Here is a 23205-nt window from a genome sequence, read left to right as displayed (position 1 = left end):
GCATATAAAGGCCCATAGACATTCCAGTACTTGCTTGCAGTCGGTGAAATCTACGTCAGTTGAGTTTGTTCAATCCAGGCTAAACACATTCGGCAAAAACACGATCAACGTGTTTCGCCAGCGTCTTTCAAGTTTCAACTTGATTCTTTTCTTATCTATATTCCAGTTTCCTACCAATATGAAAACCACTGCGCTGTGTCTTTCGATGCTGAGCGGACTGGCCATTGCCTCCATACAGCCCCAAACATATGTCATACCTACGGGGCAGTTCAATGGCACTACAGCAGCGGACAGCATTATTGGCCTTTCAGCATTTGATGGTCCTCATATCGCGGTCAACAATGGGTCGGCTTACCAGTGGTGGTATTTTGACGCCGTGTCTCATAACGCAGATGCCCTCCTCGTCGCGCAGTTCTATCCGGGGTGGTTTCCCGAGTCGAACGCAGTCCTACTCCAGATTCTTTGGCCTAACGGAACCTTATTTCCTTTCACTCCTATTCCTGTTGGAGACCTTCAGTTGAGCACTGTCGGTGATGGGTCGCAAGGCGTTGTTGATGATGGAGCGATGACTTGGTTTGGATCTTCTGACTTGGGAGTTTATCATCTCACGCTAGACCTGCCACAAGTTGGTATTTCGGGAAAGATTACCATGCGCTCCCGAGCTCCCGCCCACGTCGCATGTGGGCTCAACACTCCTGGAGGTTCCTTCAACTTCGCCCCGTATCTCTCCTGGGCCAACACCATCCCAGATTCGCACGCCACCGTCAACTTAACCATCAACGGAACTGATGTCTCTTTCTCTGGCTCTGGATATCATGATCAGATATTTCTCTAAGTCTCTTGTTGGGATGGCTGCTCTGACCAGATGACTATACAGAACTGGGGAACAGCAGGTTTCCAGAATAGCTTGCACCAATGGTACTGGGGCCATTCGAACGTCGGCAGGTACTCACTGGTATTCTTCTACCATCTCGATGATTCGTTGAATGTAACATCTAGCGTTTATCTCGCTGAAGATGGGAAGCCAGTCATTTCTGCCTGTTCGGCTGTCAGAGTTAGTCCTCAGGGACCTGGGACTGCAGTCCCACTGGAACCCGGATCAGCCGTGGAAAGCTGGAAGATTGAGATCGACAATCAGCTTGATGTTAAATACGCATTTTATATGGAGAAACTCACTTCGACAACTCCTGGTGAGAGAGTGTACTCACGATGGATCGGGCTCACAACTGGAGGACGGATTGGAGACGCCAATTTTACGGGTGCTGGAGTTATTGAGATGATGAACAACCCAGCCATACTGCGAAGGAATTCTTGAGACATCTTGACAGAATTATCGGCAGTGATAGAATAGGAACCCACCTGTACTTATATACATAGACGCTTACTTGTCTAAGAACTAGATTAACACATGTCATCATAATCCGACTTTCCAGGGCTATCAGGAGGCATTCTTAAGGAATAATATGAAAGACCACCTACTATTCCTTCGTGTACGCGATTTGATTTTGAGACCAGCTAATTTTCCTGTGTCTATACGGCTATATTTCCTGCGTTCTTAAGCACCGCGACCTTATCGAAGACGATAGTAGCGACGACCACGACGGTTAGGTAGAGTGTAGCCACAGGAAAGAGGCTTCTGGATTTCCTATGCACTAAGATAAGTTTAAGCTTATGCTTCAAACGATCCATTAGTGTTTTGATAAAGATACCCTCAGTGCCAGAGGCAGGGATGGAGACAAAAGCAAAACCCTCAGTGAGCGACGTCGCGCTGCGACAGCAAAATCCGGGTAGTTTCCAGTGTCTTCATTCACTGCAACCCCTGGTGATTTTTTAGCCTTCGAAAAACATTCAACGTCCAAAAGTGTAACTTGTACAGAAATGCTGGAAATCGTCGATTTCATTTAACCTAGGGCGTCTATGTGATCTCGATTAAACATTGCGCCGACTCTCAACTATCACCACTAATGTGAGCTGTAATCGAATAGTATGGCATGTTCCCGAATACACCCGACGACCGTGAAATGACTTTATGTATTCCATCGAATTCCCCCGGCTTCATTCAGGAAGCGTCTGTCTACGTGTGCTTCTGTATCACCCCGAACCCATCCGACTAGCTAGCGTTACAGCAGTGGGTTAAAAAAGTCAAACATGTGTTAGATAAGATACCACACAATGTCTTTCTAAAGATCGACAAATCGGGCGTTTGGTTGCATTCTAAGACCTTCTGGGCTTGAAGTATGTCCACAGAGGCGGCTTGTCCCAAAAGAAGAACACCTTCTGATTCGCCGCCCATTCCCGGCTTTGGGACTCAAGCTCCAGGTCAAAAGTCCAAATAATGCGAGCAAGAATCAAACGCATCTCAGCGTAAGCAAGACTAATGAAAGAATAAGAGAGTCAGCAAACCGAAGCATGGATTAACGTAGCCAGCAGGCTAACTGGCGGTCTTAGCAATTCTTACTTCATGCCCAGACAGTTCCGAGGACCGTATGAGAAAGGTTGGTGCATGTGCTTCGCGTCATTTTCAAAGCGTTTGTCGTCCAACCATCGCTCAGGAATGAAGGAGTCCGGGTAAAGAAACTTGGTCGGGTCGTGATAGAGGGCGTATTGCCAGATACCCAGAGTCGTCTACGACTTGTCAGTAAATTGCCCCACATCAAATCGCAAATCAACTGCACAAACTTACGCCTCCCGGGATATGTTCTCCGGCGACCTGCGCTCCACTGCGAGGAGTTGATCGTGGCAGAGATATGGCTACAGCTGGATGGACGCGCATAGCTTCCTTCAGAACAGCGAGCATGTAGGGCAGGTTCTGGACGCTGTTGACGTCGATTTCATCTTCACTATTGAAAGCTGACCGGACCTCATCGTTCAACTTTTGAAGTGCGTTAGGATGAGTGGCGAGGAAGTATGTCGTTGCAGCAAGTGTTGTAGCTGTAGTCTCAGAGCCGGCCGTAGTAAGGAGAACGCTGTTGTCTCGCAATTCAGTCGGCGTCAAGGTCTGCGTCCATGGTGTTAATGGGAAAGAAGTACGTCTCAGCCAGGTTAATTACTCACATGCTCTTTGCCGCCTTTAAGCATCGCTTGTACGAAGTCGGGCCGGTCAGTACCCAGACTCAGCCTCTTCTTCAAGCTTTCTTCGGCAAATTGCTGGCTCGTTCGGCGTTGGGTAGCGACGTTCTTCGGGATAAAAATCATGAAGTATAGAGGTGCCAGGATCGAAAAGAAGGGCAAGTCGCTGATTGCCTGGATAGCTGGGATGATTTTCATCGAGTCGAAGAAGCTTTCAACCCAGGGATGAGAAGCGGAAGTGCGCAGACAGCCGAAAGATTCGCCGAAGGCCAAGTCCCCAATGATGTCGAATGTTGTCCATTCGAACCATTTCGATGCATCGATAGGCCGCGACCCATTCTCTCCGTGCTCCCGGAGCCGTTCCATGAAAAGATCGATATAGGTGTTGATGAGTGGTTGCTGCTCAGCCATGGCACGAGCCGAGAACCCGTGAGAAAGCAAACGTCGCAACGGCCCGTGTCGCTCGCGTGAAGCTGAGATCAGACTCTTGTCCAAGTCCTCATTGCCGTACTTGGGATCCTTGCCATTTTCCTCCTGGTCGCGCTTCAAATGTCCGCAGACATCCTTCCACACATCCGAATGCGCGAAGGCTAGTTCGTTGGGCCCTACTCGGACAATGTCCCCATAGCGCTTGTGGAGTTCAAGAATCTTAACGTGAGAGAGCCCGCGGAGAACATTGAGCGCAGCAGGGAGGGGTGTGGCTGCCCATAACTTAGGGCCAGGGAACCGACGCAATGGGTGGAAGAATAGATTGTATACGACTACCGACGCGCCATACACCACAAGCTTCGTTGCCAGATTGTGAGTGCAAGGTCTGTAAAGTTGGGGCAAATGAACTTAGGAGGATGGCTGCAAGGGAACCGAACCCCAGCGAAGACGGAATAATACCACCTGGAATGAACTTCATCGTGAGTGCTTTGATCTTGGCGCCGATACTTACAAGCCCTCTGAGCGAAACATGCAAAGACTTGATATAGCGGGCTTGGACGAGATATTTAAACCGTGATGGCTGCTATACGTACAAATAATTAGCAACAGTAAAATAAAGTTGTATCAGCCTCATTTGCTCCAAGGCCGTCTATCAGGGGTCGATTGCCGTTGGGAAATCGTGAGTAATCGGTAGGGAACCGACCCGACGCCCGATTGTATCGGGACTCGGGCCGGACGAAAGCCCCGGCCCTCGGGATGCTCACTTCCTAATTCACTTTCATCCCGAGTGCTGCAACACAAGATGGCAGCAGCCATCCCATGTTGACACATTCACCCAATCAGATGGTCTTTATTACTCCGCTCGAAGATCGAAACATACGCGATGCAACTAGGTCATGTACCCGTTTCAGTGCTGGCATTGTGTGGCCCCCTATAGATAGCAAGGCCCCTCACCGCTTGATTCCTATGCACAGGCCGTAAATCGTGCCAGTGATCGTCTTCTATAGTTTGGAAAGGCTAATGCAATGTAGCGGCACGGGTAGATCATTGAAGTCCGTTGGAGACTTCTCCTCTACACGGGGAAACGGGAAGTGCATCACTGCCGGCAGCTTATGCGCCACGTACTACGATGAGCTGCCGCAAAACCCGATATACGGCTGCTCCCCCGCATCACTGAACCATTTCTGACGAGAAATCTTTCGCTTATCTGTTGCCTATTAGCGTTGGGTCTCTGGTCTTCCATCGCCCTGAGGTGATGACCATGGAACTTTCAGAGGCCCTCCATTTCTATGCTGTCTATTAAGGGCAGAAGAAACATCGCCTCTGATCTTCTCGTCCTTTCTTGCAACTCAGCACGTTTCTACATGCCACTCATCTGAGCTGCAACACCTGGGACGTTTCTAATATTTCTCTCTTTCTCATCTTCTAAGCCTTCACGCGAGCTCGCCATTCGCGACCCGATCACACCAACTTGGGGTTTGCGCGGATGGCAATGCTGAAATTTCAAGCCCGATACCAAAGAAATGAGATGCCCTGTAGCCCATGGTGGATACCAATGCTTCCTTAGTGATCTTTGTCTCAATTGCACCAGCAAGGCCGAGTTTCAATGAGGACTCAAAATGTTGGTATGTTGGTATTGCCGATTAGGCTTCCCTTGGTGTCTTACTCCCTGCGACCGAAGGGTTGCGGTGAGTCTGTCATGTCCTGCAATATTAGTCCCGTGCACTTGGTATTCTGAGCTGCTCAGGCGACCGTGTTGCCGTCGAAGCTAAACTGACCATAGCCAACGCCAAACACAACAGCAGCGATTCCAAGTCCCAGACTTACCAAATTCGAACTTGGCAGACTGACCGTTTGCTACGGGGCGGCTATATCGGAGACTCAAACGGGCCGCACCTTTCGAACATACATTCATATCCTTGTGCTGGCGACTGGCCCTTAATCGTGTGGTTGGCGATAGCACAGGAGCAGAGACTCAACGCGGAAGAATAAAAAAGGACGAGGACATTATCTCAGTTGAGTAATTTTGGGGGACTCGAGAATAGCTGTTCTCGTCGGGCAGCACGCCTTCTTCCGGGCGCAGCGGCGCAGCACCTTCACGGACGATGCGACAGCGGGTCTGAGCCTGGAACATCTCGCCAATTCGGACTTTGTAGACGTTGCGGGCAGTATCAAGGCACTCCTACGAGAGGCGGCACCCTGACTTGATGAGGTTTTGGTCGACAAGCGAATCGAAACCGCGTGAATCCTGTACACCCAAAGCCGGAGTAGTGAACAAGCGAGAACCTGCTGGCTCACATGGATTTCATCAGCTATCGATAAGAATCTACATGCGCCAAACATGGCTATTTGGTATGTTAATTGAATGGCTGATGCGTTTCCTCTGCTTTCTTATTTGGACAGGACGCTTGACATCATGATCGGCGTTGGTTCCATGTTTCACTACCCACATCGACCGTGTTCATCCCAGCTTTTGGAGAAGTATCCCGCCAGCCAACAGCTGTGAGTTGGAACACGAGGTCGGTGTGTATTTATGACGTCGGCGCAAATCGTGATTGGGACATTGTTGGCCGAGGTTTTGATTCCCTCGCATTTTTAACGTGATATTCAGCTGTACTCTGCACATAATTCCACCACTCCAGGGATTCAGGTCACAACAAATTGAATCACAATGCCTTCAAATATCGCAGCCTGGGCGACAGAAGAACGTAGTAGCTGTCTTCGTACAGGGAAGGCTGCGCTGCGTCATCCAACAACTGACGATGTCCTCATCAGAACCATGGCTGTCGCAATAAACCCCGTTGACGGCGCCATCCAGAAGAACGCTTTATTTCCCAGAACGTACCCGGCCATACTTGGGATGGACTTGGCCGGGGTGGTTGAGGTTGTGGGCTCAAACATCACGCACGTCAGACCTGGAGATCGGGTCCTGGGACTTGCAACCTCCCTCCGCACAGATGATAATGCGAACAGCGCCTTTCAAGCTTATGCTTTGATCCCTTCGAATTGCGTTTCTGCGATCCCAGAAGAGTTATCTTTTGAACAGGCAGCTGTGCTCCCCCTCGCCATTGCAACGGCAGCCCTTGGGCTTTTTGGAAAGGCGGAGCTCGGCCTACAGCTGCCTTCTGTCGAACCCCATCACACTGGGGAAGTGGTCCTTGTATGGGGAGGGGCGACGAGTGTTGGGGGCATTGCGATCCAACTTGCAAAGATGGCGGGCTATGAAGTTTTTTCAACAGCTTCCCCAAAGAATCACGAGAATATCAAGAGTCTCGGAGCGACACAGGTGTTTGACTACAAATCGTCCTCAATCGAAGAAGACATTGTCGTCTCTCTCAAGGGAAAGACACTGGCTGGGGTATACGAGGCTAGCGGGACGGAAGCTGCCATGTGCAGCTGCGCACGCATTGTATTGGGTGTCTCTGAACGTGTGTCCAGCTGCGTGGCTTGCGTCAGAGCGCCGCCTTCAACGGCGCCGCAGGGCGTGGACATGAAGTCCTTTTTGGCAACAGACATTGTCGACTCTGACTTGTGCAAGACAATGTTTCTCGACTTCGTGCCGAAGGCTCTGAAGGGCGGAAAATTCAAGGCTGTGCCAAAAGCGAGCGTGGTTGGTTCAGGCTTAGAGGCGATCCAGACTGGAATTGATCTTTTAGAACAGGGCGTGTCTTCTCAGAAGATTGTTGTCACTCTTGGTTCGTAGAGTTAATATCGTGTTGACCTTTTAAATGCAATATTTCGCTCTCGCGTCGGTCCGTGGTGGAACAGAAATACCTATGCACGAAGATCGTTGGAATTGCCCTTGTGTGGCGTTCTCAAATATTGAACACCCGTAGGAAGATCATGAAATTTCGGGAACACGCGCTCAAAGTTTGGCGCCTACAGGCGTCTGACACGCCATCAAGGTCTCAATGAGGACAAGACATAACTATAAAAGAATGTGTGCGCTCCTGTATAGATTTAATCTCTCCTAGGTCAATCTACTCATCGTTGTGTCCAACGGCCGCCAATGATGATGGCTGAGTATTCTCAACAGTGGATGCAACTCCACAACGCCACACTTGGAAACCTCCCTCTCAAGCACATCACTCTTCCTTCTTCCCACGACGCCGGCACTAGCTATGTTCACAACAACTTGCGGACGGAGCTAGGACTGGACGACATGGTGTTGACCCAGACGCGATCAATCCTTGACCAACTCAATCTCGGCGTCCGTTACCTCGACATTCGTCCTGTCCTTACCTCCAAGAGCAGCACTCAAGATGCTCCTTCCTGGCACTGCGGTCACTACACCAACGTCGGCGACGCTGTTGGGGTCCAGGGTGCAAGTTGCGTTCCCATCCAGAAAGTCGTTGATGACATCAACACGTTCACCAGAAAGAACCCGGAACTAGTCGTCATCCATATCAAGCGGACTCAGAGAATTCACATATCCCCAGCGACGTCCAGCGACCCATTGGGAGGCAAGTCTACCGAGAGAGAGCCCACGCAACGCGAGTGGGAGGATTTCTTTGGGCTTCTAAAGCGGCTGGAAAATCTGCACACCGTTGAAAGTCCTGGGGCCTCGAAGCATACATACCTCCACGATCTCCCTCTGAAGTACTTCATTGGAAATGGCAAACCCGCTGTAATTGGACTTATTGAGGGTTACAAGAACTCCTCTCACATTCACAAAAGCGGTTTCTGGCCTCATGAGCGCCTCTTTACTAAAGACCCGGATCCGTTTACTCGGCTAACCAGAGGCCCGGATGAGGATGACCTAAATTCTTCTCCATCATTGAATTCAATGAGCAGCTCATATCTCTCGGGATCCAGCGAACTTGAAAAAGCCGAACAGACGCAAAAGAAACGTTTCCCATGGGTCTTGCAGCGACTCGAACGCAGTGTCAACCGAATCGATATGGACAAGATCGAGACAACAGACCTTCTTACCGTCTCCCTCGCCAACAGCCTTCAAAGGTACAATGATTTTAAGGGAATCAACAACACAGTCGTCGTTTACGGTGGCAAACGGATTACAAACCAAACGGTGCTAGATGCTGTCCAAAAGGCAATTGAACATGGTAAACCTTTCCATGTCTCTGACGAGAGCTTGGGGGGTGTCAAGGACAACCGAAAAGGCAAATCTGCGGCCGTTCTCTATCACCACCAAGGTCTTTTGAAAGCGAGATGGGCACCGGAGTCTCAAGCCCTTCGATTTGATACGGACATCACGGGAGCATACTGCGAGAATCACGACGTCATGTCCCAGCCGTTATATAATGATTTACTGCCCAAGATTTTCAGTGGCCGCAAATGGAAGCTCTCTAAAGACTTTCTCAGTCCCAAAGGAAAAGCCTTGGGACTTTGTAAGAGTATCCACATTCGGTTGAGGGTGGCCGATGGTAAACTGGAAGAGGTGAAAGCCAAAAAGGGTGAGATTGTGGATTTTGCAAAGTTTGGACCCAGTAACATCTGAAGAGTTTCGACTGTTTTCTTCAGTTTAAGGCTTTGATACAATTACAACAGATGTGATACAAAATCAATTCGCTACCAGAAGAAGGCTATTCATACAACAAACTGGCTGCTAGTGGATCTGTGCCAAATCAAATGTGTTTGAATATCATAGCAAGATCCGGCGCATGAGAAAAGTTCACCTCTAAAAATATAGTGAAGCCCCATCCAAGCTAAAGAAACCTAGATCAACATGAATGTAATCCCCTGCAGCTAGCATGGCATGACTAAAAAACTCTGCGAAGAAATGCTACCTAGGCAAGAGATATGTTGCGATCCGAGCACGCTGTTCAAAATACAGAGCATACACGTTAAGTGCACTAAGAATCAAAGCCAAGTCAGCAAGGTTTCAATCCCGAAAGTATGCAACTATCATGCTTACGCTGTAGTAAGGAAGCTCTGTCTTCCAGTAGTAGGACTTGCAGCCGCCATTAGTGTTGGTGACACACTGAAGTGACATCAAAGTTAGCATCATCGCAGTAGGAATTTACTAGGGTTTACTTACACCCCATCCTCCACTGTTGCCATACTGGCCCGTGTTCCAGGTCAACTTCTGGTTAGAATAGCAGGGGCTTGCAGCCTGTCTCGCCTCAATAGGGGTAGCCGCGTCGGCAGAGGCGGCAGCCGCAGAAGCTGCGAGTGAAGCGAAAGCGAGGATTGCGTTGAGGAATTGCATCGTGGGAAATCTAGTGTTGTACCGTGTGAATGTGTTTCGGTCTGGGAAGATATCCAGCTGATCGTGTTGGCCAACTGGAAAGGAACGTCAGTTAATATACAGTTGAGTTCAGTTGGTTAGACTGCGGTGAACTCGGGAGGGGAAGAGAAGTCCGAATCTCGTCAAGAATACGAAGAAAGTCTAAATAATGAGCCTCATCTCCTAGTTTCAAATAGGGGGCGAGATCCATTCTCTTTACGGGAGGCTCGGGTTACCAAAGCACGGAAGGGTTCTCTTCGGTGGCTGGATCGACTGTGAGCAATACCCAACGCTTGGACTACCCTTCGGCGATTGGATGAGATAAGGCAGGAAGGCAAAGGTATGGCAAGCGCGAGAAGTGAAGGCACTATTGACGATGTGGGCGGTATAGGGATGGCGGCGTTGGCAGGCGTGGAAGGTCCTCGCGCCAGTGCATGTAGTTTTGCCAGACACGATGACCTTAGCGTTCACAGTGGCTTGATTGTTTTGCAGGTCTTTCACAGGTACATGTATGAATCTGGTCAAAGGGGGACGAATCGCCCGTTTCAATGGGTCTAAATCCATCCCACCGGGAATTGGCGTCCCATGGATATTTAGATCGTGTCAAGTGAATGAAAGGGACGAGTCGGTGGCCCTCCGCAACCTCTATCAACGAGTTACTAAAGTGGATAGAGACAGACGACTCGGGGGTTGTTTTTCTAGTATCAATCATGAATGGCGGCTATATCAGGAGATGAAACGGGGGAAAGGTTTGTTGCACTACGCACATGTTGATAGACTCCTGTCCACACTTAATCCATGCTACTGCACAAACAGTTACCAGAAACAACGTTTTGTGTAGTACGCCCAGTGCCGTGGCGCCGGCTTTAGCGATAGGTGACAGCGGGGTGCCGGGGGGGGGGGGGGGGGNGGGGGGGGGGGGGGGGGGGGGGGGGGGGGGGGGGGGGGGGGGCAACTCTGTCCCGGTGCACCCGCATCGGGGACAGCGGAGAAGGTGAATGGTCGTAGGCCGATGGTCGCGATGGGGTATTGTATTTCCATGCCGACCTTGGGTTATTGAGCCGGCTTTACGTTTCCGGTGACACGACTGAAGTGGCGAATGGATGGCTGAAGGAACTTGATCAGAGTGGAAGAGTCGTAAAGCATGGATGGGTAAGTTTTTGACAGAAGAATTCCGCATTGGAATCTCACCTCGAAATGTATTTGGCTTCACGTCTTTGAGGACAGTAAAGATTGCGGCGCGTCGAATTTTCCATCGCCCTGGTGGTGTCTCACAAACGTGCTGCGACTTCAATGGGATTGGATAGTGTTACTACGCTAGTTTTGCTATCCGGCGGATACTTCTAGCTAACCAGACGGGTAGTAGAGATGGACGACAACAAGGACAACAACAATAGTACCGGCAGAAATAGAGATAGGAATAGGGACGGCAGTAGCAGTAGGGACAATAGTAGTAGAGATTGACTAAGATAAAGTAGACTCATAAACTATTAGACCTGATACAGGTGGTTATCCGCCCAGTTAGCTAGAAGTATCCGCCCGGATAGCAACACTCTATAGTGCCACTGCAGTACTGAGTTTAGCTTCTCCTGTTGGATTGGATCTTGAAACTAGTGATGACCCGAATTTGTGAAGAAACCTAAACAAACAAAAACTACCTTGAGAATTCAGAACAAGGGTACGATATAAGGGGCATTTATTTATATGGTAGATAACCTTGAAAACTAGAGTCTTTGATTAATTCCATCATGATACTAAGCTTGATGATACATTGCAGACAAATGAAATCTATAATCGACAGTGACCGCCCTGGTATCTCAAACTAAGCCATCAACGCCGATATCCCCAATTTCACCAACGAGTGTTATCCGTCATAGCCTCTCAGTGACCGCCGTTGACCTTCTTGCCATGCTGCTCAGCCTGCATAGCGTTCATGCCAGCGTTGAGCTTACCAAACTGCCACTCGGGAAGCGTAATACCAGTCTGCTCGTTGATGGTCGTCATCAGAGGCGGCAGCATCTGGTAAATGTTCCTCATCGTGTCGACCCCAGAGTTGCCGCCACCCTCGCCTGACTGAGACCCCGTGTTCCACACGCTGATCTTGGGCTCCAGACCACGAATGGCCGAGGCGTTCGCCTTGGCCAGCTCGACGTAGGTGCCCTTCTCGATCATCAGGTACTGCATCAGACCCGCCGGGCCGCCGAAGGCCTGCGCCATCTTGCCGTAGGCGTCCGCCATCGCGGACAGACCCTCGGCCTTCTTCAGCGACACCGCGAGGTCCGCATCGGCCGCCAGCTGCGTCGCGTACTGCGCCGCCTCGGCGTCGAGCTTGTTCTTCTCGAACCGCGCCTTGGCATCCGCCTCGATCCCGTACGCGCCGGCCTCCGCCTCGCGCTTGTTCTTCTCCGCGCGCGCCCGCGCGTCCGCCTCGACGGCGTACGCCTCCGCATCCGTCTGCTGCTGCCGCGCCTCGCGCTCAATGGTCGCCTTGACGACGTCCCGCGCACGCAGGCGCTCGATCTCGGCCGCCGCGCGCTTCACCTCGACCTCCTTCTTCAAGTCCTCGTCCTTGCTCTCGAGCGCGCGCTGCGCCTGCACGCGGGCAATGTCGACGTCGCGCGTCAGCGACGCCTGGCGCGTGTCGAGGTTCGCCTCGGCCGTGGCGCGCTCAATGTCGCGCTCCGTCTTCTGCACGGCCGTCTCGGCGTTGATCTTGGCAATCTCGCGGTCCTGCTCGCCCTTGCGCTGGGCCTCGCCGACGTTTCCGCGCAGCTGCGCCTCGGCGACGTCGATGCGGGCCTGGTTGGTCGCGCCCTCGTGGGCCTTGCGCGAGAGCGACTCGAAGTAGATGCTGTTGGGCGCGTCCTTGAGCTCCTTGACGTTGGCGTTGTAGATGACGAGGCCGAACTGGGAGAGCTCGGACTGGATGTTCTTGAAGATGCGGCGCTTGAAGACCTCGCGCTCGGTGAAGATCTCCTCCATGGTCATGCTGGAGACGAGCACGCGCACCTCGCCCTCGATGACGCCCTTGACGATGTTCTCGAGGTGCAGCATGGAGCCGCCCTTCTTGTCGGCGGCCTCGGCGAGGAGCATGGCGTACTTCATGAGGGCGTCGCCGCGGTCCTCGCGGGTGTTGGCGGGGATGGAGTCGTGGTCGTTGCTGTGGACGGAGCTATCGTTGTTGTTGCTGTTGCTGCCGTGGTAGAGGTGCTGGGCGTTTGCGCCGCGGGAGTTGACGTCCGGGCCGACGGTGAAGACGACGGGCAGCAGGAACTGCAGTTTCTCCTTGGTCATGGCTTGCAGGCTCATGGCATAGTCGTGGGGCTGGACGGAGAAGCGCATGCAGCGCTGGAAGGGCCAGACCCATGTTGCCTTTGTGATCTTGACCGTCTTCACGGACATACCCGTGATGGCCAAGTACTCATCGGGGGCAGCGATTCTGTACGACATCTTGGCGGTATTTGTTTGTTTTACAATGGATAGGGATGGGGTATGAAAGATGAGGAATGATTAAGTAATTGCCTTGCTGGCTGAAGTCAAAGGGATAAGATGGGGACAGCAACTGATGTTATATAGATAGTTGTCGTTGAGGTCTGTCGGAGAATCCGAGTAGTAAGGGTGGCGGGTGACGAGAAGGTTTACTTATGCTTTGGATGAGCCGATAAGGTGTTGGTGGCGTTGGTACTAACGGAGTAATTCACAACCCTTGATAACGAAGGAGGGTATGTTGGGGTATCTGAGAATAATGTTACACTTGTGTGACACGAAAGAGCAAACATTGTAGATGGCTTTCCTCCTTTTTATGTATGCTCGGTCTGTTCGCGTTTCTGATATGTCAACCTTTAGGAGTCATAGGCACGACGGCAGATCGCGAGGCATTCTTGCAGGAGCGAAAGCCAATCGTTGAGCCTCGTGTAACACTACCAAGGGCCATGCCGAAGAGGGGAAAGCAGCAAACGGCGCGTAGGAGCTATCCAAGCGGGTGTGTGGCGGAGCCGAGGAAGGGCTGAAATGGCCTTGGTATGTCACTTGGAATGCGCCCAAGGTATGAAGATGAATAGACTATGCCGCATAAACCCTCTTCTTCGCTCTATTGATGTCACGTTATCTTTTCCGACATGAACAAGTGTTCGGCCACCTCCGAATTCATGAATTATCCCCAGAAACTCTCGCAAGTTCGCGGTATTCATCATCACAAAAACTACTTCATGTCATCAGTGGCGCCTGGAGTAAGTCATATGATGCTGGCCCAAGCTCCCTTCGCCTTCCAGAAGCCTTCCTAAACGGCTGCCTAGTGGCTTGGTATGTGGGTCTGTGGGGGATAAGACGGCGATCATTCCTGTTAAATTGTACGTATAGGCGCCCGTAAGGGACAAATTAGCACCTTGGTGGGGCACCTACGTTTTTGCTGCTAATTTGATAATTCCGCCCGACTCACACTTATCCAAAGGACCTTGATGTGCACTCTCCAACTATTGAGGCCAGCTACTCTATGAACCGCTGCTTTCATGTAGATGGGCATCTCAGCCTCAAAATCAGGGTTCTGTCATATGCACAGGGTCTATCAGATAAGATTTCGCCCCGGAGGAATATTCCGTCCGCAATCAGAGTCGCACTCATGGATTCCCCTGTTCCAATGCGCTCACCGAGGAACGCCTCAGCTGAACAATCCTAATCAATTCCAGACTTACATCATGCCAAAGCATCTGCACTTCTATCTCGCAGAGAAATGCCTCAGGCTAGACAGCATCACTCACGAGAAATCACTCAGCTAGTCCCCAGATCAACATTCTCGGGCTCTCGCGTCTAACAACGCAACCCGACCCTATCGGTACCGAAGCCCGCATCCGGGGACCGAACCGGAGGCGGAGTCAGGGGTGGGCCTCAAAAAATCGGTCACCTGTCTCCGGAATGCTGGAAGCGAAAGGGGGTCCCCGCGCTGTTACACAGCAATCGGGTGACGCTAATTCCACGGACACCTCAATCTGGCTCATTGCGCGAGTGGAATGCATCGGTGCATCAATCAGACTCGTAGTCATCCTGGCGCCACAACTGTCCAATAATCCCCGACTTAGCGCAAGTGCCTAGACGCCCCGCCATAACCGGTTCATGTCGCACAATCCCCAAGGACAGTCAGGATCAACGGCACAGCAAACCCAAGGCTCGGTCGGCTATGAGCTGAGGGGGCGCAGCCTCACGCCATCTTCTTAGTCTCCGGCCACCGCATTTCCCTCATTTCCATTGCCCAGCGCACCTCATTCTTCACCAAACGACCCTGATAGAATCGGAGAATTCATTGAGATCATCCGGACCCAGCCTCATAAAGTATAATTCCCGCTCATCGCCGTCGGCCGAGTTCGCACTCACGTGAACACCTCACCTTCGGAGGCGAAATAATCCTCTTGTGGCTGCATGCAAGTTCATCCTGTGATAGGACCAGGCACACTGGGTGGCGTTTTCCCTGCACCGTACTGGGGCTGACACAAGGCAGATCATCTCGTGACATCCATCCATTCATGAACAACCTCTCTGGCATTCTTTGCCAACCAGCTACCGGTCTTTTGTCATACAGCGATACCCATCTACAGCCCATCAAGGCTTCAAACGAAAACATCGTGTATCCTTGCCTTTCTTACCAATCATTGTCAGATCAACAGCAACCTGACACTATCATCACCAAGTCATCATCACAGGCATCAACACCACATCATCAATAGCCTCACCCAACCAAACGTCGTCAATAGCCTCAGCGTCTCACCATCTAGACCTCAGCAAATCGAAACAAGATGTCCAAACAACCACCCTCATACACCGACAACCACGACGACAACAACGACCCCTCCGACCCTCCCCCCTCCTACACCTCACTCACCTCAACCACTTCCCCCTCCTCATTCTCACAACAACTCCCCCAAACCCTCTCCTCCCTCACCTCCCTCCTCCGCACAACGCAAGCCCAACAATCCGCCCTCGCCTCCCACAAAACGACAACCCTCCTCCCCCTCCTCACCCCGCATCTCACCGCCCTCCTCACAACCCTCGCGACATCCCCCTCCCCGCCGCCCCTCGCCGAGCTCGTCTTCGTCCCCGCCGCCGCCGTCGGACCCCGCTGGAGCATCGCCTCCGAGACAAACGAAGTCGTCCAGGTCATCCGCGTCTCTCCCCCACCTCCCGCAGATTCAAAGGGGCACCTCTCAAAACCGGAACAAACCCCCGCCGCAAACCCAGGCGAACCCTCCTCCTCCTCCTCCCTCCGCGAACCATCTTCCTCCTCATCCCTTCGCCCCAACCCACCCGCCGCCTTCGACGAATGGGGCCGCTGGTCCGACTCCTCCTCCTCCTCCTCCCCAGAAACCGCCCAGGAAGAAGAGTGGTGGTGGGCCGACGAGGACATGGCGCGCCGCCTCGCGCGGCAGCTCCAGCCCGAGCCCAAGCTCGACCGCACCGTCGTGCGGCAGGTCGTGGAGCAGGTCATCCAGGAGAAGAAGAAGGCGCGGGGGTGGGGGCTGTTCAGGGGCGGATCGTCATCAGAGACGGCAGCAAGTTCATCGTCAGCGGCACCGCGGCCAGAAGTAAGCAAGGCAAGGAATCAGCAGCAGCAGCAGGACGAGGATGTAAGCATGACGGTGCGTGCGGAGGAGGTGACCTTTCGCAGGGAGAACGAGATGGGGATCTGGGAGAGCATGCGAGGATGGGGTATTGTGGCGCGCGTCAGGATTCGCAGATGACAGGGGAGGCACGCGGATGAAAAGAACAAAGACTTCATGGATGGAATTATGTACGGATAAAGGGGGGCCACCAACAAAGCTGGAGCTATGAACACATCTAGCGACGACGACACAAAACCCACCAACGCCGAGCTCAACGACATCGCGGTACTCTTTCTACCTGAACCAAATCTCTACGCCTGTGGTTTTCGTCTAGGGGGCGGGAACCGGTTCGTATCCTATCCGAATCTTATTCCGGAGCCCGGGTCCCAGGTGCCGCCCTGCGGGGGCTTGCTCCCCGATCCCTGCGCTTGCTGCGTGGTGGGCGCAGCCGACGAGCCGGCCGGTGCCGAGAACTTGATCCCCATATCGGGCTGCCACATGCTAGTTGGCCTGGGATGTTGCGGTTCGACGGTCGAGCCCGCCCATGACTGGATGTGTGCCTCGGCAGGAGGATGCACCACCTCCTGTCTTGAGGCCTGCTGCTGAGGCGGTGAGGAGCCGGGGACGACACTGGCATTGAAGTAGGAGTTGTTTGTGCGTTGGTCGTACGTTGAGCCAGCGGGCGAGTGGACTGGGGACCTGTTGATGTTGAGAGAGCCGAGAGGCGGCATGTTGACCTCCCTGGAACGTTGTTAGCATATACTCGTATAAAACAATAGGACAATACTGACTCTTCGAGACTCTTGGCGTCCATCCGCCGCTCCGCAGCCCACGCCTTGACCGGGTCCCGGAAGTTCTGGCCGACCACTTTGCTCAGGTCGTTGTAGAACTTGCGGCCCACGTCCACGTTGTTGACAATCTCCTTGTACTTGTAGTACGCGTTGTCCAACCTCTGCAACGCTTGCTCGCGCTCCCTGCTGCCGCTGGTAAGATTCTTCTTCTGGCTCTCGAACTCCCGGTTAACCCGTTGCACCTCCGTCATGAGCCGGTCCTGTTCGTCCTCTTCCTTTGCCACAGCTTCAATGTCTCCATCGTAGAGCTTGTCAAGACGCTTCTCGAAAAACTCTTCAAAGTGCGCCGGGACGATGGCTGTTGTCGGGTACGTCCGCTCAAGACGGGCAGCCTCTTTGAGAATGTCGGGCTTGATGTCGTCCGTTCTTGCCTTCTCCCTCAGTGCCTCGGCCTTCTTTCTCCTTCTCGATTCGAGACGGAGGACGTCATTGTAGGCCCCACGCAGTCTTCCTATGACTGGCTTCAAAGGCTCGGGGATGTCCATCCGTCTGCTTGAAGGGACGTAGTCCATAAGAGCTCGGTCCGATCCGGACAGCATCTCCAGCAAGTCCTGGACCTCTCTGTACTTCTCTCGCACAAGCGCGTCACTGCTCGTACTGCTGGCAAAGTAGCCCTCGATTTCTGCCACCTGTCCCCAGAATGCAGCGCCCTGAGGATCGCTCCGGCTGTCTGGTCTCGACCACCTGTCGGTACCGTACTTCCGTCTAAGCCTCTGGTCCTCTTCCTCCTCTGCTGTAAGAATAGCTTTGCCCTCATTGAAGACTGAAATATCTGCATTCCGGAGTTTGTCGATATCGGAGAACGCTCGCTGGATGCGTCCAATGGCGTCAGCCTGGCGAATCTCCTCGGCGTGGTGAACCAGGCTGTGAGGCAAACCGAGAGGCTTCTCGAGCGCCTGTAATGAGCCCGGCAGGTTGATAGAGCTGAGAATCTGGTGGAGCTTCTCAGTCTGAGTCTCCATCTGACCAATAATATTCTCGTTGACAATGCGATCGCGGAGTTGTTCGTAGATGGTGATGGCGGCGTGCACGGAGAACGGCACGAGTTTTGTGAAGAGGGCGGGCCCGAACTCGGCCTGGTCTCCGAGGTAATCGAACGGGTTGCCCACTTGAGGCGGAACCTTAGCGATGGCCATGTTCGCCCTGTCGAGGATCTTGAGTTCAGACTTGGGCGGTACGGGATCTGCTTGCATTAGCCTGGCCGCTTCCGACCTCCACCTCGCAATACTCACTGAGATAAATCACGTCGTTGTCCTTCTCCGCCCGCTTCAGATCCTCCTCAACCTTCCTCTTCAGGCCATTCAGGTCATCGAGAACAGCTTTGTTGAGGTACCCGCCCCTGCTCTCCTTCAGCCCTTCGTTGACGCACGCCACCGCGTCCTGCAACCTCGCAACCTCCTCGCCGTACTTCCTCTTCTCCAAGCAGTCGCACGCGGCGCGGTACTGCGCGGCGCCCGCAAAGTGGTGGTGCTTCGCGCTCATGTGGTGGATCCACGCGGAGCTGATCGCCTCGCTCTTCATCGCCGCCTCGCCCGCCGAGTTGTACAGGTCCGACACGCGCGCCGCCAGCCGGGCGATGATGGCGTCCTTGTACCCGTCCATAACGGCCTTCTGCCAGAAGCACTCCTGCGACTGCGCGAGCAGCAGCTGCGCCAGCGACTCGAGCGTGTTGGCGTCCATGTCCTCGGGCGGGTCCGACATGCGCAGTTCGGGGAGGATCTCCTTCTGCATGTGCTGGAGCACGCCCGCGGCGGACGAGAAGTAGCCCGCGGCGGTCTTGAGGCCCTCTGTGCCCGTGCGGGACTGGGCGACGGCGAGCTGGGAGTAGAGGGAGGCGAGGTTGTAGAGGATGTTCATGAGCTCGTACTTGAGGTTGTTGCGGACCATCGGTCGCTCGGTGTTGTAGCCCAGGGCTGGGTACCAGGTGAACTCGGCGCCAATCTGTCCAAGGCATAGGTTAGCGTTTTGTTGCGTTTGTCGTAGGAGCGGATGCCCACATACGTCAATCGGGAACTTTCCACCGATCCACACGAGCTGTCCGGCGTAGGCCTGGAGCTTCTTGATGCCGCTGGGGTGCGGCTCTCTCACGTTGACCGCATCGCGTCGGAGGGCATCGATGACCTCAAGGTCCTGCCGGAACATGTCCGGGTGCTGGTCATATTTGGTGTTGATGTACTGCCGTATCGTCGAGGACAGCGACAGTTGGGTGGATTTGCGGAAGGGCAGCGACAGGATGTTCGATATACTGGCCCCAAATGACTGTTAGCAAGCAGACCAAACAGGGCAACTCGAATAATCGCAACAGTTACTCACGTCGCCATATCGAAGGGTCCCTATCGGGGCAGGGTTGGACGTTGGAAGAGCTCAAGCTAGGCCAGCAAGCTTCATGACTTCATTTCTCGAAACATGGAAGGACACAGGACGGCACAGCAGTAGCGTACCGGCCCAACTGACGTTGGCGGGGCACGTGTGGCACAGCTGCGCATGTGGCGTCGAGTGGGGGTGGGGCGTGGCTGAGACAGAAAGCAATACGTGCCTGACGCAACACAAGCTTTCGGCCTGAGATTTGAGGCTCCATAAGTTCATCCCATCGCATGAATCTGGACACATGGCAATCGAAGGCAATCTCATCGCACGAGTCAAGTCGAGACGAATTAAGTCATGTTTTTGAACATTTCGTATCATTTGTATACACTTGTCTAACTCTACAAGGCGCCAATGGTATGAGCACCCTCCTGCCACCGTAATTTAATCCAGGTGGTTGACCTCCGAAAAAGGACACCCAACGTCCTTATCATGACTCCAAACGTCCGGCCTTTCACAGGTCTATGTACCGATTGCAAGATCCGTCCAAGCAATCCTTCTATGTGCAATGCAATGCCGCAGAAGAAGAAAGGAAAATGAAAGTGTAGCGGTTGCCAGCATGCTTGTTGTAATAAAAAGCCCGAACTCAAACGCCGAAGCTCTGATTGGGAGCTATATGCCGAAGTCGAGAACCGAGTCGAATCGAAAAGGGGGTTTTTGTTGGTAATGAAATGAGGGTATCGCGGTCAGCGGATTATAATTATGATCCTGTCCAGGGAGGTTGGTATTGGGGGATCCGTATGGTATGCTTTTGCCCTGGGAAAGGCAACCGTTATCCTTCGCCGGGTTGCCTTTGTGCTGCCGTCTGAATCGAAACAAGCCCGTGCCATTTCGGCCGAGGACCAGCTATGAAAACAGGCCAGGATATCCTGGGATGATGGGGAAAATGCTTGGATGGGTTGCTGAGGTGCTTTTATCCGATGGCGTTTCGCCAAAACCACCCGTCCCATCATGTCATGAGGTGAAGGCGCCTCGAGAGGGCCTTCGCCTGTGTCGTATCGTCGTGCTCGGGAATCCCGAGGGCACCTCATGTGGAGGGAATCCACACAAGCTCGATAACGCCGTCGATCTTGCTCATCGGCTCGCCGTCCTCCTCGACCCAGCGCTCGTCGTCCTTCCTGCGGGTGTAGATCTGGAGTACGGAACCGTCCTCCTGAACGTGAGCCTCCTGGAGCTCCCAGGCAATCTTGCGGCCAGTCTTGTGCAGAGATCTGCGCTGGGGGCCGAACATGTAGTCCAAGTTCCAGCCAATGTCATCGGGGGCGGGAGTAAAGGTGCGCTCCATCTGATCGAGGTTGAAGTCGATGCCTTGCGGGTAGTGGGCAACGCTGAAGCCGTTGGCGATGATGAAGTCGTCGGACGTGATAAATCGCTGGTACGGGCAGTCCTCGCCGCAGGCGTGAGAAACCTTGGTGGTCTGGAAGGGCTTGGCAAAGTGCCAGCCGCCGCCCTTGTAGTGGTGCAAGCTCAAGGGCTTGATGCCACTCTCGTAGAAACCGGCCGGGTCGCCGTACAGGTCGAGCTGCCACAGATCCCAGATATTGGTGAGGCGGACCTCGGTGTTTTCGTAGATGCACTTGCGGAGGAGAATATCGCCCTGGGGACCCCAGCCGGAGTTGGCTTCCTTGACCTTCTGGGGGGTCTTGCAAGACTCGTACAGCTGGTTGATGGCAGCAGCCAGGGGAACGCTGAGGAAGACACCAGCACCGCCGAAGGCCTGGGAACCGTGGCGGTGGATAGCGTTGACATCCTCAGAAAGGGTTCCAACGTACAGAGGGTCGAGGTGATCGAAAGTGGCGAACTTGTCGATGAGACCGTGCATGCTGGGGAAATAGGTATCGTCGTCGCAGGTAACCAGCCACTTCTTCGACTTGCGGTCGGGATGGTTGTAAAGGTAGGGAACAAGAGTCAGGTAGCGAACAGCCATCTCCATGGAAGGGTCGGAGTGGGCCACATCCACGTCAATGCCGACACGCTTGAGCCTGTCGCTAGCATCCTTGAGCTCAGCGTCGCTAGCGTCCAGAAGGAGAAGCAGAAGCTTTCCCCCGTTGGACTTGCCGTTGCTGTCGGTAAGCCAGTGAGACCACTCCTTGATCGGGCTCGTCTTGGGGTCGTTGAAACGCTTGTAGGTGGTGGAAACAGCGAACATGAAGTCAGAGGCGTTGACAGTGGCAGGGTAAGGGGATTGAGGGACGGGGAGCTCGAGAGGAGCGTGGCACTCCTCGGGAGCGTAGGACTTGGTGACATCAACCGTCTTGAACTTCTTGGGCAGGAACTCCTGGTCGAGGACGGTGTAGGCCTTTCGAATTATGTTCTTGCGGGTGAACTTGACGTAGCGCTTGAAGTAGTGGATCTTGTTGTCGAGGCCATACTTGTCCTTGACCTGCTTCAGGTGGTCGGTGTTGACATCGCAGTTCATGACGTGAGTGGATGAGGGGGCCGGCTCGGCGGGGATCTTGTCGGAGAGAGATGATGAGCCATGAGACTTAACGGGGTCCAAAGGCTGCTGGTGGGTGATGGAGGACTTGACTCCGGCACCGGTCTTCATAATACGGCCGCGGACGTCGATGGCGTCGTTTCTGAGAGTGAGGGCCATGATGACCAGGATGACGACTGCAAAAAGCAGCGTTCTCGTGAGTGGGTTTCGCATACTGCAAGCGCGAACCGGACCAGGCAGCTTAGCGCCCATTGTCCGAATAAGACGGTCTAGTTGTTTTTCGTCCAGCTTGACGGCTGTAGGGGGGTTGTTCGGCTTGGTGTTTGTGTGAGCGAGCAGTCTGAGCGATGAGGTGAGGTCGTCGGTTGTCGTCGAGGGTTCCTCTTCCTTATGCTGTAGTCTTGGTGCGGATGTAGTGAACTCGGATTGGTGAGGTGAGTTCGGACGATAGCTCCACGACCCAAGACCTGTCAAACAGAAAACGAGAAGTCTGTATGGATGATTGCAAACCGAGGCCAAATGGAAAAAAGCAGATACCGGCGATAGCAGCTAATGGTGGTTGTGTTGAGCGAGTGACACGATCATAGGACCGGCAAGTGATCGGGAAAACGGGAATCTCTGCTGCTGGAAAGGAAGACGCGAGCAGAGACTGGCGATCCAGATTCGTGGTGAACTGGAGAGACGAAGAGAAGGGAAAGGAGCAGGAGGGGAAGGGTGGGAGATGAGGGAAGAAGAGGTAGAAGAGGTCTGGAAGAGTGAAAAAGAGGGTCCCTGAATAGCGGGCGGGTAGGTACAAGAGAGGTGCGTAACGGTGCTGAAAAGACGCCAAAACAGTACAGTAGGGGATGGATACTACTATGCGACGGGTGCAGGTACCGAACGGAGTAAGGTAGGTAGATAGGTATTCGTAGCGCGGTAGGGAAGAAGGCGAACGAGAGCTACGAATACCTGCTTGGAGCGTGCCGGGAGGAGACTCCGTATGTGCGGCGTAGAGTGACGGACGGGGACCGGGGGTGGTTCTCAATGTTCACCACGCTGATTTAGGGGGGGAGGGGGGTGTGGGACATGGAGTTGTGGGTGTGTGGACGAGGAAGATGGAGGCGTGGACCAGGGGGAGTGGGAGCGGGAGTGGGAATCCAGGAAGGAAGAGGGAAAGACTGGGACTGGGGTGATGGCTCGGGGAGTTGGAGCCAAGTTTGGCCTGGTACACATTGATAACTGGAAGGGCGAGCCTCTCTCTCACTCTGAGAGTCTGTCTGGAGCAACAGCAGTGACAAA

General features: G+C 53.5%; 8 protein-coding genes across 8 annotated transcripts; 4 read left to right on the top strand and 4 right to left on the bottom strand.

Annotated features, from left to right (window-relative positions):
* Positions 1-178: 178 nt before the first annotated feature.
* Positions 179-835, top strand: GCG54_00002981 (uncharacterized protein; the record flags this gene model as incomplete). Its single annotated transcript, XM_045403060.1, has 1 exon — positions 179-835. The coding sequence occupies one exon, from the start codon at positions 179-181 to the stop codon at positions 833-835; it is 657 nt and encodes a 218-aa protein (XP_045269963.1).
* A 1379-nt stretch (positions 836-2214) lies between these two features.
* GCG54_00002980 (Isotrichodermin C-15 hydroxylase) lies at positions 2215-3976 on the bottom strand (the record flags this gene model as incomplete). The annotated part of the gene is made up of 5 exons (XM_045403059.1): positions 2215-2374; positions 2459-2625; positions 2684-2998; positions 3055-3905; positions 3931-3976. The coding sequence occupies 5 exons, from the start codon at positions 3974-3976 to the stop codon at positions 2215-2217; spliced, it is 1539 nt and encodes a 512-aa protein (XP_045269962.1).
* A 2301-nt stretch (positions 3977-6277) lies between these two features.
* GCG54_00002979 (Dehydrogenase azaJ) lies at positions 6278-7201 on the top strand (the record flags this gene model as incomplete). Its single annotated transcript, XM_045403058.1, has 1 exon — positions 6278-7201. One exon carries the CDS (start codon positions 6278-6280, stop codon positions 7199-7201), a length of 924 nt encoding a protein of 307 aa, XP_045269961.1.
* A 312-nt stretch (positions 7202-7513) lies between these two features.
* GCG54_00002978 (uncharacterized protein) lies at positions 7514-8956 on the top strand (the record flags this gene model as incomplete). The annotated part of the gene is made up of 2 exons (XM_045403057.1): positions 7514-8125; positions 8474-8956. 2 exons carry the CDS (start codon positions 7514-7516, stop codon positions 8954-8956), a joined length of 1095 nt encoding a protein of 364 aa, XP_045269960.1.
* A 285-nt stretch (positions 8957-9241) lies between these two features.
* Positions 9242-9667, bottom strand: GCG54_00002977 (uncharacterized protein; the record flags this gene model as incomplete). Its single annotated transcript, XM_045403056.1, has 3 exons — positions 9242-9277; positions 9374-9439; positions 9497-9667. The coding sequence occupies 3 exons, from the start codon at positions 9665-9667 to the stop codon at positions 9242-9244; spliced, it is 273 nt and encodes a 90-aa protein (XP_045269959.1).
* A 1899-nt stretch (positions 9668-11566) lies between these two features.
* On the bottom strand, positions 11567-13135 carry GCG54_00002976 (Flotillin-like protein 3; the record flags this gene model as incomplete). Its single annotated transcript, XM_045403055.1, has 1 exon — positions 11567-13135. One exon carries the CDS (start codon positions 13133-13135, stop codon positions 11567-11569), a length of 1569 nt encoding a protein of 522 aa, XP_045269958.1.
* Positions 13136-15471: 2336 nt separating this feature from the next.
* GCG54_00002975 (uncharacterized protein) lies at positions 15472-16413 on the top strand (the record flags this gene model as incomplete). The annotated part of the gene is made up of 1 exon (XM_045403054.1): positions 15472-16413. One exon carries the CDS (start codon positions 15472-15474, stop codon positions 16411-16413), a length of 942 nt encoding a protein of 313 aa, XP_045269957.1.
* Positions 16414-16631: 218 nt separating this feature from the next.
* On the bottom strand, positions 16632-22320 carry GCG54_00002974 (pH-response regulator protein palA/prr-1; the record flags this gene model as incomplete). The annotated part of the gene is made up of 5 exons (XM_045403053.1): positions 16632-17016; positions 17067-18309; positions 18359-19067; positions 19128-19371; positions 20537-22320. Coding segments are annotated over 5 exons (4365 nt in total), but the record flags the coding sequence as incomplete, so codon positions are not given.
* Between the last annotated feature and the right edge of the window lie 885 nt (positions 22321-23205).

Source organism: Colletotrichum gloeosporioides (genome assembly GCF_011800055.1).
Source record: "Colletotrichum gloeosporioides strain Lc1 chromosome Unknown consensus_9, whole genome shotgun sequence".
Taxonomy (NCBI): domain Eukaryota; kingdom Fungi; phylum Ascomycota; class Sordariomycetes; order Glomerellales; family Glomerellaceae; genus Colletotrichum; species Colletotrichum gloeosporioides.
This window is presented reverse-complemented; position numbering and strand designations above follow the sequence as displayed.